Here is a 13,287-nt window from a genome sequence, read left to right on the forward strand (position 1 = left end):
AGATTCTCCATGTTTGTAAATAATAATAATAAAACAAAATGCTCACAAAAAAATATAATTGTGCTACCACAACCTGGACGAGGACGAAGTTCAGGTGAAGCATTAAAAAGTCTGGTTATTTTTATTACTTATTAAAGTCATATTGTGATTTGGGTGGAATAAAAATGCAAGCAGAATAAATGGGTGGGGAAAAAACAGCTCTTACACCCTCAAATAGATAATCATCCTTTAATTAAATGATGGTTAAGACAATGAGGACATTTGCATTCTAAACTCAAATACAAATTCAAAAAAATTTTTGTAAAAAAAAAAAAAATCTGTGTGAACAAATTATTTTCTCAGTGTGGTTATTAGCACTGAACTCATGCATCACATGGAAGAAGGGTGAAATTGGAGTATTAGACTACAGACCGTTTACGGTTTCATTTCGCCTATAATGCTTTAGATGTTCTTATATCATGCTAAAACCTCAAAAAATAACGTAACAGCAACTAATGACTTATCCAATAACACAGGAGTGGCAGCATGAATATCGATTAGATAATGCATAGTTAAATTAATAAATTCACACTCATTTCAATGACCAGCATCAGGATTTGCGGTACACATTCTGACAATCCAAAAGCTGTAGGTTTACTATAGGATGACGTAATCCGCTTAACACAGAAGAATGCAGTGAATGACATGAAAATGATACTTAAATCTCATATGCAAAAATAAATTTGTACACAACTTTAAATAATACATATTCAAAAATAAACCATATAAATCTAAGCAAAGAAAATCCGACTTAAAAACGATCTACAATTGCTTGAATATAAACCCGACTAGTATGGTAATAACTTAGCCTTTTAAAATGTTACTCTAAGAATGCATTTATTATTTTTGATTTTAATACAACTGCAATGATAATGCAGATTTATTTACTAACATGTCGCAATATACATAAACCGTAACACAAGAGGTAAAAGAACCCTACAGTAGCAGCAGGCAATGGTATTACCTTCACTAGTTCAAGGTTTGACAGTTCCACAGACAGAAATAAGACTTAGTCAAGTCAAACTCTTGTTTACAGATCCCCATGAATATTAAATATAAGCCTGCTCAACACAACAGACTTAGAGCGTAATTCGAAGCATTCAGGAACCATCCACAGGGGTTTTGGTGTGGATTACAGGTTCTACTGTCCAGCTATCAGGTCAAGGGACTCTCAGACCAAACCTCTGTACTTAAAGAGAATCTAAGGCACCTTGGAACCCTGATATTATTAGTATGTGATGACCTTTAAACCCCCTAACACCTTTCCTTACTGGATACAGTGCTGACTGCGACGACAACCTGGTCAGGAGTGTGTTTCTGGGCCCTTCCCCCAGCCCAAGCGCCTCGAAGAGTCTTCGAGAAAGGCTTAGAGGTTGTTTTGGGTCTTAGCCAATGACGTAATGTGCTTACTCTCTCGTCAAACAACAATACAGTGCTTTTGTGGCCCAAACCAGCATAAATCTCATCTCCAGCTACTTTATTTGAGAAATTTGTTAATCCTATAACTGGACACACACAAAAACATCCCCACAATGACGTAACTAACACTTATGGTCAATTCCCGAGACCATCTGCTGTCTCAATGACCTCACACACACACACACACAAAACATGTAACATTTTACTTGAGTGCAAACTAAATCTGTGGAACTTTATCTTACTGTGAGCTTTAAGACTTTAAAGATTGCCAAACGTAACTTTTGTTGTGCTATGAACGGGATGTTGAAGCGACATCTAAAAACAAGGTAGTTTGTGGGCTGATTGGTGGGTTTAAATAACACAAGATGTTCCACCTTTTTTGTTTAAAAACGGACAACTTTAATGCCAAAACCAGTCAGTTTATATGGAGCAGTGAAGGTTTTCACAGAGGGCCGGTGTCACTTTGGCACAAGGCCTCGGGATTGTGGGTAAAGAGGGGACCCTGAACCAGACAAAGGGCTGTGAGCTGAAGTTGGAGTGCTCACCTTCTTGCCAGTTTTTGGGCGGCTGTGAGAGGATTGTAGGGAAAAATGAAAAAGTATATTAAGGTAGGATAAACAAAGAGGTGAAAAATAAACAAAAGGGGAGAGGGTTGGAGGGATAATTTCTCACCCTGACTTTGGTTTCTTGGAAAAGCCAGCAGCTGAGGCACTGAGGCCTGGACTGGAGCCCAGGCTGGCACGAAGACCAGAGGCGTCCACCTGGATCTCGTCCTCTTCCCTCAGAGCGTCCTCCAGAGCCGCAGCCACTTTAGGCGCGATCACCGGGCCCTCGTAGTCTTTTGTGGTCCGTGTGGGCAGGTCCAACTCCAGCAGCAAGATATTCTCAGCCTGGAAGACGGACAGGGAGAATATAAAAAGATGAAGGCAAAGGAGCAAGAACATAACATGCGTTTGATTCTCCTGAGCTCATCCGTGCCGCTGTAAAGAGTGAGGGAGTATTGTAACCGAAGCCTTTGTGTGGTGTCATGCGGGGGATTATGGGAACAGTGTCAGCATACCTTGTATCTGACATCAGGCCGCATCAACATGGCCATACGGGCATGCTGACTCAGAGGCCGTCTGTAGCCCACTGCAGAAACAGGCCTTTTCATCATCTGCTGATCACTGAGAAAGAGAAAGATGAAACATAATAATGAAAAAGGGAAGGATGTTAGTAGCCATACAAATACTTCAGTTTCAGTAAGTCTAAATACCTTTGAATACGGGTGATGGGGGTCATTTTCCAAAGGTCATCTTCTTCATCAAAAGTGGCTCTTGTCACAATCTTGTTCTTCTCCTCCAGTGGGATGAAGTTCTCGATGATCAAATGTCTGGTGTGTACAACACAAATGTTAAAGGGTCAATGAAATTACGATTTTTTTTCTCAGTGTGAGTGTGTGTATTAAACTGTTCATATCCATAATATAGTTGTGCGGAGTCCTGATTTTCAAGCAGTCAGTCCAACACAACAACTTAATTAGGTCAGAACGCTTTTAGAGGTTCCTTTTTTTAAATTCAGCCTCCACGCTAAACCAAACACTGACCACTGAACCCACAAAGGACAAAACATGCTGATGGGAACGAATATATGCCGGGAAATCTATGCCAAAAAGAACAGTGTTCACCGAGTTACAAGTAAATAACCTGAAAATACAAACCAATTTGGGATTTACAATTATGTACACTTACAATTATTTAATGGACAAGTATATAGTGGTAATATAGTGGTGAACTACAGCTAATTTGAGTTATAGCAACAAGTTGACTATTAGGTTTTATTTTATTTTATTTGTATTTTGAGAAGTTAACCCAAAGCATTGTGTTGTATAAAAAAAAATCAAATATAACAATTTTGGTAGATTTACCATGCTAATAACCGTGGAAACGTGTCATTACAATCTATAAAAAGGGTTTATGTGGTGTTTTATCTTTACATCACAAGATTGCAATCACAAGTAAACGGAAGAATTTATATAATAAACTTTCTGCTAAAGATCTGTTCTATTGACAAAGCATGCAATTAATTTTCATTAAAACAGCCATGTTATATTTATAAAAAAATAAATAAATGACAACTTGCATCTGGGTCGTTGATAAAGCCACGTCTCAGGTCACATGTGAATTATGGATCGCCTTTTCACAGGCGTCCAATCACAGCTGACGTCCGGAAAAGGGGAAGTAACCAATGGCGTTTGAGATTACAATTAAAACAGCAAGTCCCGCCCCACGACTGCCACAAATAAAAGTGTTCGCGTGAGCAAAAGCAAGCAGGTGAAAAAATACGGAGCGTGAGAATGAGGGGGATGATCACGCGCGTGCGATGAGACATATCCTCGCTCGCGAGGGCTTATATTGCGCGCATAGGTGACACGTCTGATGGCTCACATATGCCGCTGATTTACACACTGTCTATGATCCTAATCGCTTTTGAAAACGGTACTTGAGTTCCTTCAAATCAATATAAAACAGCAAGTCCCGCCCCACGACTGCCAAAAATAAAAGTGTTCGCGTGAGCAAACGCAAGCAGGTGAAAAAATACGGAGCGTGAGAATGAGGGGGATGATCACGCGCGTGCGATGAGACATATCCTCGCTCGCGAGGGCTTATATTGCGCGCATAGGTGATGTGATGTGCACGCGAGTGTTTAAAAAGAGCTCGCAAGCTCCCGTTTCCTCGCACGTGGATCTGTTATCCTCTCCCGGAAGCAATTTAGCATGCGCGTTAACATAACTGGTGCACTCAGTTCTTTTTGGCATAGATTTGCCGGCATACTACTAGGAAGTGGAAGATGTATGTGTAAAGGGTAGGACTGTGAATCTTTGTGTTGATAGAGTATCAATTAGATTCAGGATTCACCAGATTGTGTTTTTCGATTCAAAAGCAACTCAGAGTGATGACATACTTGAGTTTGAGTTCTCTGGTCAGCTCATTCTGCGTCTGCTCCAGCTCCTGCCTGTATTTGACATGCTCATCCTGGGCGTCCTGAATCTCCGCCTTCACAGACTGCAGCTTGGAAAAAAGCTACATGAAAGAGACAGAAACAGATGGGATGTTCAAAAAAAGATGAGGTTCTTCAGAGGAATAGGTAAGGCATTTGCTCTACAAACTCAAGCAATAGGAGGTCAAATTCAGTCAAGTATGGATGATTCTCAACAAGGAGGATGGAGATGTGCCATGAGAGCTGTCCTACTATGACTCCAAAGAATACAGCTGGACTCTAAAAATACACCTGATCACATGCACACAGTCTTCCTAATATCATTTTAACAGCATACTGCTATAGACAGACAGATACTACCTTTTTCAGTTTCTTGGTCTTAATGTCAACTTCCTGCTGCAGTGAGCTGTACGTCTCTTTCAGCTCCAGTGTCTCTTCGTCACGACACTCCATCACCTGCTGCATCTCCCTTTCCCGCCTTTTCTGCTCACACACACATTATGAATGTTTTAAACATCTTTGCATTTCACAAGCCAAAGTGGAACTGCTCATATAATGTTTATAACATTCTAACAACGAGAAATGTACATACATATTTCTGTCCAATCACTGTCTAGATATAAATTAACTGCAGGGGTGTGAAGTAACGAATTACAAATACTCACGTTACAGTAATTAAGTAGTTTTTATCAGTAATTGTACTTTTTTTGAGTAGTTTAAAAATTGTGTACTTTTAATTGAGTACATTTTAAGTGATGTATCGGTACTTTTACTCCGCTATTTTCCTCCGTTTGTAGTTGTTACATGCTTATTTTAATTTCATTTTTATCCATCAACGTGATTGGATAGAGAGATAGTAATAGGTCTCGTGACTTTCGTCAAATCAAATTGTGCATAGAAAACATTAACCGCCAACTGTTTATCATGGCTGCTGGAAGTGCATTATTCAAGCATCAATTCAGTCGCATCTTCCTCTAACTTAATATGTTAAGGTAAATTTCGGATTTCTGTGTGTGTTTTCCTTTGAAAAAGTTTCCCCAGAAATACAAATTGTATTATCAGCATAACAATTCGAGTAAATGTGTAAAAGGTATGGCATGATGCCATCCTTCTAGAAGTGCATTTATGTTAAAATTGTAACATAAATGATCAAGTTCAGTTATTCTTATTTCTTTATTGCAAAACGCTAAAACTGGCACCCTTTTGGAGAGAAATGGGCTCTCATTTTAACCCATATCAAGGTGTGTGATGCTGAACTATGAGTTTCTAATGGTGTTTGTATTTGCACTGTTCTAAACATTAATATTTTATGTGCAACAACAGCATGCTGTCTCAGTGGCCTTACACATGATTTTAAATCAATTTTTTCAAACTTTATGATTTAAATGGGGATGATTGTACTGAGAATAACTCATCTTTTCTTCAACTGAATACTGTTGCCGTGCTGTTTTGATGTATTTTAAAGAGTTGGCAGTCAAAATGAAAACTGCTGGATGATAGATATTCTTCATTCTTTATGACAAACAAGATAATGTGAATTACAAAATGTACAACGTTTTTAAAATGGATAAATTGCGGTGTACAGCGTTTATTATGAGGGGGTAGAATCCACAGCTCAGTACTCACTACTCAATACTCATGAGTACTTTTAAATAGGCTACTCTTTTACTCTTACTCAAGTAGTTTTTTGGACAAGTACTTTTACTCTACTCACACTACATTTTTTGGAAGGTAATGGTACTTTTACTTGAGTATATTTTTTCAGTACTCTTTCCACCACTGATTAACTGTTAAACACAATGACAGGCCACAAATTGTATCAGAATTTCTTTGTAAGCTGCATAAATGCAGCTCCAAACAAACACAGAAAGGACTGCTGAGTGAGAAAAAAAAAAAAAGAACAAATGCTTTAAGCAGCATTTTTGTTTTCTCCATTTGAAATGCAGCTTCCCAAAATATCCACATCACAAATTATAAGGAGGCTCAAATAACCTTGAGGTCCAGCTCAATTTCTCCACAGTGTGCTACTGGAAACTGTACCTGTTCGGCTATCTCCTGTCTCTTCATCTCCAGAATCCTCTGCTGCTCATTGGTGTGGTCGACAATGTTCTTCCCTCCCACCAGCAGCTTGCTCTCCATGGCCTGAAAGGGAAAAACTGGTTATCAGATAAGCCAAACACGATGACACAATATCAGCCAAGCTAAGGGAAGGACTGTTAAGAGTATTTGTTTCTGAAACGAATATCCAGTCTTCAACATATTTCATTAAATCTGTGAGTTTGCAGCGTACATTGAACATGAGGAGATAAAACAAATGAGTAATAAAATGAGGACAAACATGTTTTTCTACTGTACTGCAAAAACAACAACATACAGTGCCATCAGTGTAGTCTTAATTAAAAACAAATGACTCTTACAAGCTGCCTCTTTTAATGAATCAAAAATATTAATTTAAATGTATATTTTATATTTAATATATTTTATTTTATATTGAATTTTGTTTTAAATTATAAATGTATAACGTGAATTGTATAATGTTTATAAATATAAAAGTATAATTTTTACATTTAATATTTAATTCTTTTAATTATTTACAAAAAAATGTAACATTTTTACACAAATGTGTTTTGTTTGTTTGTTTGGTTGGTTTTTTCCCCCCCCATTACAGAATAGTTGCAATAATTTTACTATATTCGTTAAAAATAAATAAATAAATACACTAGCATTAAAAAGTTTAGGGTGAGCATGATTTTGTTAAAGAAACTAAAACTTTTATTCAGGAATGACACATAAAACTGACAGTAAAGACACTTATAAAAATTTAACATTTTTACACAAATGTGTTTTGTTTGTTTGTTTGGTTGGTTTTTTCCCCCCCATTACAGAATAGTTGCAATAATTTTACTATATTCGTTAAAAATAAATAAATAAATACACTAGCATTAAAAAGTTTAGGGTGAGCATGATTTTGTTAAAGAAACTAAAACTTTTATTCAGGAATGACACATAAAACTGACAGTAAAGACACTTATAATATTACAAAAGATTTCTATTTCTTTTTTTTTTTTTACTTTCTAATTGTATAAGATTCCTGAAAAAAAAAAATTACATATATGATGCTGAAAATCCAGCTTTGCCACCACATGAATAAATTACATTTTTTAAATTACATTTTTATAATATATTCAAATAGAAAAGATATTTAAAATTGTAATAATACTTCACAATATTACTGTTATTACTGCATTTTTGATCAAATAAATGCAGCCTTAGTGAGCAGGAGAGACTTCTTTCATAAATATTAAAAAAAATCCTACTGACCCCAAACTTCTGAACAAAAGTATATTTTAACCCAAGGTCTGTGCTTTCTAACCTTAACTTTGGCCGCCAGCATCTCTGAAGCCTCCTTCTCTTTGCGAAGATCGTCCATCTTCTTCTCCTTCTCTTTCAGCAGCCTCTGTTTCTCCTCCGCCACCAGGCTGTGGTCCTCCATGATGGCCTTCCTCTCCTTCTCCAGCTTCTCCTGTTGTTCATGCCAATAATCCACAATGTTCTTATCTGCATCCATTCCTTCCTCTTCGTCGTCATCCTCCTCCTCATCATCATCATCCTCCTCCTCCTCATCTTCTAGCTCCTCTCCTCCTTCTCCAACCCTCCTCCTCCTCCTTTTGCTCCTCTTCCTGCCAGACCTTTTCTCCAACTGTTCTTTCAAGCGGGCAATCTCCTCCTGAAACTCCCGAAGCAGGGCATCCTTGGGGTCTTCATTGACACGGGGTTTGTTCTTGATGTTTTTAGCGCGATTTGCATAGCGTAGCGTGGTCAGAGTCTCCTCCAAATTGTAGGAAGCAGGTCCAATGTTGGCCACCATAACCGTACGGGCATTTCCGCCCAAGGAATCCTGAAGCAGTCTTGTAAGTTTAGAGTCACGGTACGGGATGTGGGTGCTTCTCCCGTCCACCAGCGCTGAGATGACGTTGCCCAAAGCTGACAAAGAGAGATTGATTTTGGTGGCTTCTTTCAAGCGCTCGCCCTGAGCACCAGTTTTGGTCTGTCTTTCACTTCCTGCCAGGTCAACAAGGTTGAGTTTCCCAACCCGAATGTGGTTCTCTCCATCAGGACCCAACTCACTGCACTCAATGGTGATGACGAAGATCGCGTGAGAGCGAGAGCTGTGCTCGTTCATGTTAGTTGCACCAACCGAGCGGTTCTGGTTCCCCACGTTCATCACATGCTCAATCTCACGAACACTTTTAGTGACGAATGAAGAGAGGTCTTTAACATAGACACCCGTATCTGGCCTCTCTTTGAGCTCCAGACGGCGCGACTGGTCCTTCGATAAAAGGTCCCTGATCTCTTCTTGATAAATCTCCAAGTATGAAGCCCTGACCAAGTACTGCTGGTTCTGAGAGCGGGAGATGTGTGTGAAAATGTGTTCAAAGGAGTTCGGAATGACACCCCTCCTGTCGGGGTCATTTCGTACCCCTTCCATCGTGAAAGTCTTTCCAGTGCCCGTCTGGCCGTATGCAAAGATGGTCCCATTGAAGCCAAAAAGTACAGAGTCCACCAATGGCCGGAAAGTCTCATCGTAGAGCTCCATCTGCTTTGAACTCCAGTCATAGACGGAATCGAAGGTGAACACTTTTGGGTGCTCATGGGAGGACGCACTGCGAGGGTTGCGCACGGCCACTTGCCCAAACTTCACATCCACTGAGACCACCCTCTGGAAGTTGGCGGCTCGCTCTTTCTCATTCATGGGACGGCAACGCACCACTACCTTAACAGATTCAGAGCTCTTGCTTTTAGACATTTTGATGGCTTTGGTGTATCTGCTGGCTTCTCCTAATGAGTTTGTAGTTTATTTCACAGTGATGGTGCCGCCAGCATCAGAGCCTGCAAAACATGATGCAACTCAGTGAAATGACAAAGACAAGAGAAAGATGAACAAACTTGTTTTATGGTTACAGCAAACAAACACAGAACTATTTATCTAGATTTATCTTGGCAAGCAATCTGTAGTAACCTTTTTTCATAAAAATACTGAATAAGCAGCCAACATATCTGGTAAGCAATAAAATAGAGTAAGCAAAAATCAAGCTTACAACACATACATGGAATCCCATTTTCCACCACATAAAAAAAATCATGTTTTAGTAAATCACGAGTACATCATAATTATAAGTTAATCAAATTAATATTTTTTATGATTTTTTTTTATTATTTCATAACTATGAAACAAAAAGTCAAAATTATGAGATACTACAGTGGAGAGAACAATTTATGAACACTTGATTTTTTTTCAGAAATAATTATATTATATTAAATAACTGAATGTGAAATAATGAATAATTGAATATGAAATCATATTCATTGTTCAAAATTTGAAGTAATTTTAGTTGTGGCTATACCATGCTAGTAGAACAGTGTTTTACAAAATAACCAAGGCACTTCAACAAAAACCTTTTTTGTGGAAAACACAGTGATCAAAATTAGAGAACAGCAATGATTGTAGCACAAAGAAAAATTACAACTAACATTTCTGAAGGTTACAGCAGTCAAAAATAGTAGGAAGTAGGAAGTGTAGAAGCCCTTGCTTTGAATGACTTCAGCACATCTGCGGCCGCAGGACATCACTAGTTTCTCACAATGCTCTGGTGTGATCTTGGTCCGCTCTTCTTCCACAGTTCGGTGGAAGCCATAACTTTGTCACCAAGGATTTTCAATCGGGTTTAGATCAGGACTCTGGGCCGGCCATTTAATTTTTTCAATGTTTTCAGCTTCAAGCTCATGTAAGTAGCCATAGTAACTTATTCTCTGAACATAACCTGCTCCGGAGTAGGTTATGTTTCAGTGTTAGTTTACTTCAGAGCTATCAGCGCATGCGTGACCTACTGATGAGACTCCAGTGGGCGTGACAGATTCATTGCGCACAATATTATATATTATTACAACATAGTTATGTAATATGCATAATACTCTCTCCACACAACATGCTCCTCAGCAAAGGTGAGCTTAGCCTTTTGATTCTTTCAGCTGATGAGAGGCTTCGTCACTGCAGAGTGCACTTTCAGTCCGACTTCTCTTAAACATGCAGAGACAGATCCTTACCCTGTTCAGCACTGAACTGGCAAGCAATTCCAACTGCAGTGTTGAACCGATTGCCCATTGAGATTCTCTGCATTATCCTGTTGTCTTGTGCATTTGTTTTTTGTGGACAACCAGTCTTTTTGGGGGACTTCAATGAGTTAGTGAGTGACATTGTAAAGATACAATATTCTATCACAGATTTGAAACGACCAACTTCTCTTGCAATGGCTGCTACTGGCCTTCATCTGGACAACCTGCTGTCGGAGGGTTTCAGTCACTTTAGAAAGGCTCACCATCTTGCAAAGTCAGTGAAAACTGGAAAGTTATGCTGCGTTCAAGTCCTCCTGGGACGTTCATACTTACGAGTTGACAAGTCGTAATTACGACGTCAGGTGCGTTCAAGTCAGTTTAGTCGGGGGCTTAAAGAAAATTTCGAGTTTCCCACTCGTAATAACGACTTTGTGGTGGCGTTCATCTCGTAAATACGATCTATCCGACATGACTTGAACGCACCATTAGGCTGCCAGTTAAATAGGGTTTGACATATAATTAAGGAAATTAGCACCAGGTGCCAGATTAACACCACTAACTGGGAGGTATCTGAAAGTGTTCTCTAATTTTGATTAGAGTTCTTCTTCAAATATCTCATTTAAGTTTTTTGGACTGTGCTTCAGAATATATTTAACTCATGAAATATGCTTAAAACTTGCACTTTTACTCCTGTTAGGATAACTTCAAATAAGACTAATGCCGAGTTCACACTGCACGATTTTCAAACTCGTCGGATCGCCGTTGTTTTCACACTGCGTGCCTATCTGAGGTAGCATTCAGTTGCTGCTGTGTTCACATTGCACGATAACTCGGCATAAGCAGTGACCTCAAAATTTAGGAAATTGTAGGTTGTTCTCTAATTTTGATCTCCACTGTATGTCACAATTATGAGATAAAAAGCAAAAAATAATAATAATAATAATTGTTAGAAAAAGTTAAAATTATGACCATTTTTAAATCACCTTTTCAGAATTTTGACCTATGCCATAATTATGACTTAGTATATTATAATTGTGTCTCTATCTCATACCATCATACTATTGACGTATTGATGGAATACCAAAACAGTTCAACTTTTTCTTCTAAGGTCAGAAATAATGACAATCACTTTTGCCACAGTAGTTATTTGTAAGTGTTGGGTTGAACAGTATATTGCAATATGTATTACTTTACGTTTTTGCAGCTTTACAACTATTCAAACAAAGTATAGACCTAAATGAAAGTGATATGCCTTAACTGGTTGCTATAACATACCACATACTACAAGCACAGACCTGTAGAGTCGTTTATGCCACTCCTAAATAATCATTTTCATAAGCAAGCCTGTACTCAGTATTACATATTATATTTGTAGAAGAACAAACGTCTAAAGCAGCTCGTGTTATTCCTAAATTATCATTTTTCAAAGACTGGTCATAATAATAATTTACAGGATAAAACGCAATCTATTAACTACTAAGTTACATTAGCTGTAGCAGCACTGCTAATTCACGTCAGTCCATCCGATATAATTTAATAGTAAATATCCCTGTAAATCTGGCTTAAATTAGTCAATCTCAGCCTCGGTTGTCACATAACATAGCGAGATAACGACGAATAACAGACTAAAGAGTCAAAAACGACGCACTAATAGCCCGTTTTGTTGAAAATGTCATTATTTTGTTATTTTATTATAGTTCAATAATACAATATTGCTAATATGAGCTTGTCAAGCTATATAAACGGATCAGTGAGAATGTAGCTCCTCAGAGATTCAAAACAAGCGGCCTGGCAACGGCAAACAAACCGTGTCATTTATACAGCACACACTGTATAAATACACACATAATGTAACTCACCTCGCCACTGCAGGACAATTTAACCTGCAAATTACGCCGAAGGTCACCGTCGCCTTCATATCCATCAGAAGCACATACCTCTCAAGTCTCTAAGCGCTGAAATATACAAAATTACCCGTATCTCTCCTCATGAACTCCGTCAGCCATGTCTGTCCCTGTGAGGAGAGAGAGAGATTGCGCTGTGATCCCCCTGCAGGCCGGGATGGATCTGCTGCTGCTGCTGCTGCTGAATCGAACCTTATTCAAGCGCATCTACAAAATATGCTATTTCAAATGGGCACTATAGATTTGTATGTTGTTTTCTATGTTTTGTTATTACAACAATAGAATAGCAACAGATTACCTCTAATAGTAAAATTATGGAATGACTTAATATGGTTGTATTGACTAAAAAGTAAAAATGTAAATAACACTTCAAACTGACAAATTTAAACCACTCCATACACAGATTTATTGCAAAAACAATAAACAGTTCATTTTATTCATTTATTTTTGAAAGAAATTAATACTTTTACTTAGCAAGGATGCTTTAAAAGTATCAAAGGTAATAGTAAAGGCATTTATGTTACAAAACATTTCTATTTTTAAAAAAAATGCTATTTTAAATGTTTGATTCATCGAAATTTGATTCAAAATGAATTATGGTTTCTACAAAAAATATTAAGCAGTTCAACTGTTTTCAACATTGATAATAAGAAATGTTTCTTGAGCAGAAAATCATCACTAGAATTATTTCTGAAGGATCATGTGACACCGAAGTCATGGCTGCTGAGAATTCAGCTTTGCATCACAGGAATAGATTACATTTTAAAATAAATTAACATAGAAATTAGTTATTTGAAATTGTACTATTTCTGTTTTATTTTATCAAATAAAT

General features: G+C 37.9%; 1 protein-coding gene across 2 annotated transcripts; it reads right to left on the reverse strand.

The window, feature by feature from the left end:
* Positions 1–35: 35 nt before the first annotated feature.
* On the reverse strand, positions 36–12,605 carry kif3b (kinesin family member 3B). 2 transcript variants are annotated; one of them, XM_016562022.1, is made up of 9 exons: positions 12,489–12,605; positions 7,811–9,327; positions 6,478–6,579; positions 4,798–4,920; positions 4,402–4,520; positions 2,714–2,830; positions 2,519–2,624; positions 2,131–2,348; positions 36–2,025 (listed from the first exon to the last, which is right to left on the reverse strand). In XM_016562022.1, exons 2-9 carry the CDS (start codon positions 9,242–9,244, stop codon positions 1,917–1,919), a joined length of 2,328 nt encoding a protein of 775 aa, XP_016417508.1. In that variant the 5' UTR covers positions 9,245–9,327; positions 12,489–12,605; the 3' UTR covers positions 36–1,916. The 2 variants fall into 2 exon arrangements, with proteins under 2 accessions (XP_016417508.1, XP_016417506.1); XM_016562020.1 differs by having other exon boundaries at positions 12,411–12,605.
* Between the last annotated feature and the right edge of the window lie 682 nt (positions 12,606–13,287).

The sequence above is a fragment of the Sinocyclocheilus rhinocerous genome, unplaced genomic scaffold, assembly GCF_001515625.1.
Source record: "Sinocyclocheilus rhinocerous isolate Xijiao unplaced genomic scaffold, SAMN03320098_v1.1 scaffold1370, whole genome shotgun sequence".
Lineage (NCBI taxonomy): Eukaryota > Metazoa > Chordata > Actinopteri > Cypriniformes > Cyprinidae > Sinocyclocheilus > Sinocyclocheilus rhinocerous.

Excerpts from the sequence above, each read along its gene's own strand:
- kif3b (XM_016562022.1), bottom strand. The coding sequence starts at position 9,244 with ATGTCTAAAAGCAAGAGCTCTGAATCTGTTAAGGTAGTGGTGCGTTGC. Across the intron at positions 4,921-6,477 it reads GACAGGAGATAGCCGAACAG|AAAAGGCGGGAAAGGGAGAT; the intron begins GTACAGTTTCCA and ends GTGTGTGAGCAG. Across the intron at positions 4,521-4,797 it reads AGACCAAGAAACTGAAAAAG|CTTTTTTCCAAGCTGCAGTC; the intron begins GTAGTATCTGTC and ends TCTTTCATGTAG.